Consider the following 7,639-nt stretch of genomic DNA (forward strand, 5'->3'; position numbering starts at 1 on the left):
GGTCAAAATATTTAAGGTATAAGGGCAATATAGGGATAAAAAAAAATTAGGGATGTATATCCTATGGGGCAATTTTTTTTTTGGGGTCGTTTTAATATCCAGTTTTTAAAATAGGGTTGTTTTTAGAGGAGTAATTAAATTGGTGTTGGCCGCCACCGGCAACGGCGGCACCGGCCGGAGACGCCACTGCCAATGGCGGCACCGGCTGGAGACGCCGCCACCGGTGGCGTCTTCTACTGGATTTTTAATATTTTAATAATTTAATATTTTAATATTATAATATTTTAATAATTTAATATTTTAATATTATAATATTATAATATTTTAATATTTTAATATTTTATTATTTAAATATTTTATTATTTTAATATTTTCTGACTTTTTAATATTTTCTGATTTTTAATTTTTTTTTTACAAATAAAATAATTCTAACTACATTTTATTAAATTTATTACATTTTATCAATTATATTTATTACATTTTATCAATTAGTGTTAAATTAATCATTGCATATATTTATCTAATTAACACAATAAAATATGTAGACAAAAACAAAAGGAGTTCTAGAAAATAGAAGTTATATAAAATAAATAGGTCCAATAAAAGAGTTATATAAAATAAATAGATCCAAAATGAGTAAAAAGACAAAATGAGTACAAGAAAATAAAATTGGCACTATGAAGTCAGTGCCTATGTGAACCAGTGCCACATGCAGGTGCTCGTCTAGTCCTACGTGGCCTACCATCTCGACGAATGTCAGGATCTGCCGGTACATCATCAACAAACTGGGTGTCATCCGGTGGATATGGAACAGGTGAAACATTATACTGTGGTCGGATCCGCTCTTGGGGACTTGAGTATCCCAAATTGAGCTCCAAATGTGGACCCCATGAAGAGAACCGAGTATCAATAGCAGGAGGATGTGGGGTAGCTAGAGCATCGGACCATGGGATATCTGGAACGTAATCATTCGTAGATGGACCAACTAAATCTGTAAATATGGGTACCTGAGATGTAGACGCACCGAACATATCCATAAATCCCTGTGTAGTAGATAAATCGTCCATACCTCCATGCATATGAACATCTGCATAGAAGGGTGTATGGGAAGCAAATGGACCGGCAACATCACCAGATGGAGGTACCCGAGATGTAGATGCGTAATAGTTCCCCTCTCTTGTCTGTCTCACGTCATCCTCAGTAGCTCTTTCGGTAGCGCTGGACCTTCTTCTGGTACGTCTATCTCGATGCGGAGAAGGTATAGGAGGTATGGCTGGTATCGGAGGTAAGCTGGACGAAGCACCATCTCTACGTAGAAGTTGAGTCCCAGCTGCATACATCCGTGTAGCGTTGTCCTGAAACAGATCATATATCTGATCGTCATCTCGAGAAACTGCCCTAGCAGCAAGACTCATGGATATAAGCTGATTACCCTGAAATAAAAGGCATTACAAGTTTAAGAACTTAAGAAACTGAAAAAACAAATTGAAAAACATCGAAAGTAATGGTTGTTTTGAGAAAAATACTAACCACAAGATCTAGTAAAATCGGGTCTCCAACCTGAAAACCAATATCATCAAGATTGTCAATCGGTGATATCAAACGACGTGTGTGCCTCTCATACCACTCGTAGTATCCTGGATCTGTCTGAGGCCCACTAAACTCAATAAATGAATAGTCAACGGGAGAATCAAGTCGGCCATGCCATCTATCAACATAGATACGGTGAAAACGAGCCCAATCTCTACCTCCTGCGCCTCGACGATCATAAGAATGCAACTTAATCTCAACATCGTGATCAGTAGGATGTGGTGGTATATGCTGTATCCTACCAAACTGACGTAGCACCCTATACGGACGATGCATCTCAACTCTCTCGTAAAATATAAGGGGACAACTCGACAACCAAAGCTGTGGATGCACTATCTCAGGATACTCAAGTAAAGCGCCAAACTCAGGATCTAGTTCACTATAAGGCATCCATGTAAACTAGAAAAAAAAATATTTTTTTAATATATTGTTAAGTAGACCAAAAACATTAACGTAATTGCTGTTAACTTATAAATAACCTGATCCCAGAGCATCCGATCGAGCGTCGTACGATAAACACGTATATTATTTCGCGAGGATCGAGTGTGACGAGTAGGTCTGATCCAACTGTAATATCATATGAAAATTTGTTAAGTCAATATATTAACCTTCATACAAATAAATTATTAGTACTAGTCTCACAATAATTAGGGATGCTTTGTGTCGCCGCCAGAAAATCCGGAGTCACCTCCGGTTGTGAGAAATATGGTTCATTCAAATCAAATGCCTCTACGCTCACTTGTGTTGGGGCACTATCAATGTACTTCGGTTCAATCTCAACAAATACTTCGATTGCCTCATTCCCTTCGTCCGGATCAATATACATTTGTAAATCTTCATCTGTTGTCATCTCGGTAATCATCTCCCTCATTCTTTCTCCATTATAAATGTAAGATTTGCAACACACTCTTAGCCCAAACTGATTAACATCGACATCTAGACGTTGATACAACTTTGACAGAAATTGTGCAAAGGACAAGTCACGTTTAATTCGAAATGCTGTTTTGTGGGCAATACTATATTGCACTACCCAATCATCGGGAATTATGTGACCTCCAAAGTACACGTACACCTTGACATTAGTTTTAGCCGCCATCAATTTTCAAAAGATTAAGGAGTTAATTAACTCATCAATCCAATCCAGATTAATTAATAATGAGGCATATTAGTTAAAAAAATAATAATTTAACTAAGCACACACACCAAAAAATTAATTAGTTAATTTAATTTAATTGCCCGATGTTTTACAAAACAACACCATTTTAGCTATGGTTTTACAAAACAACACTAGTTCAAAAAAATTTGCCCATGCTTATAAAATATATATAGTACTAATACATAATATAATATAAATAAACTACTAACTAACTAACTAACTACCCAAAAACATCCTTAAAAAACACTAATCACATGTATTTACAATAATTAATTAAAAAATTTGGACATAATATAAAATTATAATAATAATTTGTTTTTAATTATTTACAATAATAATAGAAAATTACCTTGTTGGGTGAATAACACCGGCGGCAAGTACCACGGAGCACCGGCGGCGGCGAGAGGAGCACCGCCGGCGAGGCAGGTGACGGTGGCGGAGGCAGCGGCGGGCAGGCGGCGTCGGCAGCGGCACCCAACGGAGAAGGTAAATAATAATTTTTTTTTTTTTTAAATTTAACCGAAGTAAAAAAAAAAAGTAAAAAGAAGAAGAAGAAGAGCTGGGGGAAGGGGAAGAAGAGCTGGGGAAAGAGCTGGGAAAAGAGGGGAGAGAGGTTAAAGACGCCGCTGACACGGGCGTCTTTAGGAGACGCCGTTGTCAGCGGCGTCTTCTGGTCAAAGGCGCGGCTCTCGAGGTCAATGATCCGGCTGTCTTCATCTGGACCGTCGGATCAACTTGAATCTGCACCGTTGAAAAATAATATATTAAAAAATATTAAAATATTAAAATATTAAAATATTAAATTATTAAATTATTAAAATATTAGAAGACGCCACCGGTGGCGGCGTCTCCAGCCGGTGCCGCCGTTGGGCGTGGCGTCTCCGGCCGGTGCCGCCGTTGCCGGTGGCGGCCAACTCCAATTTGAAAACTACCTTCAAAATCACACCATTTTAAAAACTTGATTTTAAAACAACACTAAAAAAAAATTGCCCCTATATCCTATATCCTTTCAAATTAAGGATTTAATTAAAAGATTGGATTTTGACTTGTTATTTAGTCCAAATTAGGTTTGCTTTGAGGGACTTATAGCATATTACCCCTATTTTTTTAGACTATTGTATTATCAATTACTTAAGCTTTATGTTGGGATATATTATTTAATATATTATTTAATTAATTGTTTAGTTAGTATTTAATTATTAATTAATTAGAATAGTATATTTAGGATATATATTTAGCCGTGTGTTTAGTGATTAGGGATTATTAAGTATTTAATTAGTATAGGTAATTATGTTTCTTAGTTAGATTAGGATTCTAGGGTTTTATTCTATTTAAATAGTCGTATTGTGCTAGGGTTTTATAATGAAGAGAAATAATAAAGAACGAGTTTTCTTACGTTTAGTAAAGAAATCTTATGATACACAAGAGATCGCATCACTTTAACTAACTGTGTTGTATATTTAAACTTCCAGTTGTGAATCTTTACTAATTAGATGAAGTGGTAATTTAATGTGATATTATTATTAAATTAATGAAAACGGCGATATATCCAAATTATTAGATATAACTACAGTGTTTAAATTACGAGATTAAATTCTGATATGATAACTTTTAATAAATCACGCTGATTATAATTAGGGTTAGAAGGGTTACGAGTTATGCTGGTTTTTTTTTTTTTCATTTATTAGGATCATAATTATATTTTTATTTAAACTATACACGTGTCAATCATCATATGACATCCGATTTTCCTATTAAAACAGGTCATCCGGTCTAAATTTGCACCCTTAAATTAAGTAGGACTGTAATCTAGCTCAAACTTCAAAAATCAACTACTGTTTGATTAAGCTCGAGCACATCTAGTTTTTTCTTTTTCTTTTTTTTTTTAAAAAAATTAATTTTCTAGTTCCAAAATATTGTTTATTATAATATTTATATGTATATTTCAACTCGAACTTTCGTCGAACCAATTCATCAAAAATCGATTCAATTTGTTTTCCTAAAATTGAGTGCTAATTCTGGATATATTATAACGTTTGAGATAGGTAGCAAATAAATATCCCCCAGCTAACTCAAAAATCAATATGAACAGTTACTTTCAATCATAACAACTGAGACAAACTACCTCATATTCCTCCAGAAAATACTGAGGTTTTAAATTACACTCCAAAAATGGTAGGTATACTTACATCTAACCTGCTTTGGCTTTGTCATTTTCTTTAAATGTTTATGATTTTAAAGGGGGGAAATTACGGTTATCCCTTAGGTAAGATTAAATTACGATTTACGAAAACATCTTCTATATATGTTTGGGTAATTACAACAATTACTCTCAATTATGAATCTTCCTAGTACTTTTGAGGTGTCAAATTTAATAGAATTTTATAGATTACGTGGAATATTATCCAGTTTGTACATGTTTTAACTTATTCCAGCTCCGAATTATGACACAAGATGATCATGAAATGTATATCTTATCTTGTAAGTCTCAAATCGTAGTGCATCATAAACTACCTTTTTGCATAAAACGAGTTTAAATTAGATAAAATTCCACGGAATGTAAAATATTATGTTGAATATGACATGATAAGGGTGGACGTGTAAGAAAATTCATAATCGAGGAATCGCTACAATTATCGAAACATGAGAAAAAAATTTTGTAATTTCATCTTACCTCGAAACTTAGTTTACCCCAATGTTATATGATTAAACAAGCTATACTCAGCTTCTCGCCACAAGAGAGACCAATTTATTTTTTAATTAATAATAAAAATTATAAAATAATAATGCCTCGAAACAATTGTAAATTGCTTGCATTTACAGGGCTTTTGAGATCCTACACCGGGTGAAATACACCGGGTAGATCTTTACCATTCATATACACACAAACACACACACCCACATTGGTATGTGTAGATCAACGGTAAAAAACTACCCGGTGTAACCTTCACCGGGTGTAAGATAGATAAAACCCATTTACAGTTCAATTTACACCGACCATTTTCAGAAGTGAGCCTTAATTGTTGTTTCTTCATCATTGCACATGATCCCGTTTTGTAATTTAATAATTAATAATTATTAATTGTTAATCACCATTAAAGTAAACTGATCTTCCTTAATTGCGGAAAGCACAAGGAAAGGGAGATGCTAATTTCGAAAGTAGCTTCAGTAATAAATATATATATTAGTAATAAATAAATAATCATTATTAATTTGTTACGTTATTTAGGGAAAAATAAATAATAACCAAAATCCAGCTGAGTACCACAATACAAGCTGGTGGTACAATGCTTCCGATGCAGGGGTTTTAGAAGTGCGGTAAAACGTTGACATTGGCGAAAAACCCTACGAGGCCTTGTCTGTACGGTAGATACGATTTCTTCTTCTCCCCTTCCTTCATCGCTCTGTTCCGTACGTAAAACGCCTCGTGCGCCGACGGAGATACCGGCGCGGCGGCGGCGGCGCCGCCGGCTGAGCTGGATCGTTTTGCGTTTGCTTTCTCCGAAGTTAGGTTGGTTGATTTGTACAATTTGTCCTCCTGTTGCTTCGGATGTAGAAAGACGAAACTGTCCTTGCCGTCGCTTTTGCTCCGGCGAAGCAAATCTCGGAATTTCCACCTCTTCGACGCCGATCCGGTGGATTTGCTCTTCCTGCACTGGCTGGGAAGCGGCGGTTCGGCCAATTTCGGCCGCCACACGCAGTACGTGCCCGCCGGAATATTCTCCAGCTCATCCGCTTCGGACGAGGAACACGACGGAGGAGAATCGCGCTCCCGGTCCTCTTCGATAAACAGTCTGCTCAACGGAACTACAACACTCGACTCCGCCGGCGCGTTTTCTCCGCCGCCGCCGCCGTCAAGCAGGAGATTGCGGTTAAATACTGGAAAAACCGTCCTGATCTGGCCGGCGCCGTGGAAAAACTCCTCCGCAAACTCAAAATCTTCATCGCCGCCGGCGACTCTCACAGCGGTTTCCGCCAATCTATCGGAGGAATAGCTGCTGAAGCTTGGGCAAACGTAAACATCGTCCTGGCTGTTATTCATCATATATAGTAGTACTAACTACAATATTCAATTTTATATATGTATATAAGCTCGAGTGGAAAAGTAGAGAGAGAAAATGAAAAGGAAAAAAGAAAAATTGGTTTTAGAGAGAGAAAGAGGCGGAGGAAGGCGAGTAGGTTTCGTTGGAGAGTGGGATACGAGATATATATATATACAGGGAGGGTTCTAGAAGAAAGGGGGGATACAGAGTGCAGCTTTATTTACTTGGTTCACACGACTAATGCGGTTAGCTCACACGTGTGCTTCCAGAATTGAAGCAAAGGCCCCGCGTTTATGCCACTCTGGCTATTCATCACTTCTATGAGTTCTACCTTATTTTTTGATTTCTACATACCTTGTTTTGAAATTTCATTGCAAAAATTGGGGTTCATAGTTAGGGATGACAATATCTCCTATTAAATATGTTACAAAATCTTTAGGTGGCGTTTGCAAAATCTTTTTCCTTATGTATTACGAGTTAAATCGGGCTCGTGATCAGTGTATCGGCTTCATAAATGACCATATTGACCGATCTAAAGCCTAAAGTTTATTTGTTATGTATAATAGTTTATAATTGTAGTTTCATTTAACTTTAAATACACTAATAAGAATCATCTCACCTAGGGGTGTAAATGAGTTGAACTCGAGTCGGGCTCACCAGTTTTTTCGAGCTCGAGCTAGAATCAAATTTGGTGAGCTCGAGCTCAAGCTCATCGAACTTTAATTTGATGAGCTCGAACTCGAGCTCGAGCCCAACTCATCTTATATTTTTTCTATTTTTTTTAATAATTTTTACATAATATTGATTTTAGTTTTTATAATAAATTATTTGTATGAAAAATAAAAAATTA

At 36.3% G+C, this 7,639-nt stretch overlaps 1 protein-coding gene across 1 annotated transcript; it reads right to left on the reverse strand.

Annotated features, from left to right (window-relative positions):
• Positions 1 to 5,903: 5,903 nt before the first annotated feature.
• LOC105960869 (uncharacterized) lies at positions 5,904 to 6,944 on the reverse strand. Its single transcript, XM_012985080.2, has one exon. It carries the CDS (start codon positions 6,789 to 6,791, stop codon positions 6,054 to 6,056), a length of 738 nt encoding a protein of 245 aa, XP_012840534.2. The 5' UTR covers positions 6,792 to 6,944; the 3' UTR covers positions 5,904 to 6,053.
• Positions 6,945 to 7,639: the final 695 nt, after the last annotated feature.

This window comes from Erythranthe guttata, chromosome 11 (genome assembly GCF_056151865.1).
Source record: "Erythranthe guttata isolate IM_541 chromosome 11, IM_541, whole genome shotgun sequence".
Classification (NCBI taxonomy): Eukaryota; Viridiplantae; Streptophyta; class Magnoliopsida; order Lamiales; family Phrymaceae; genus Erythranthe; species Erythranthe guttata.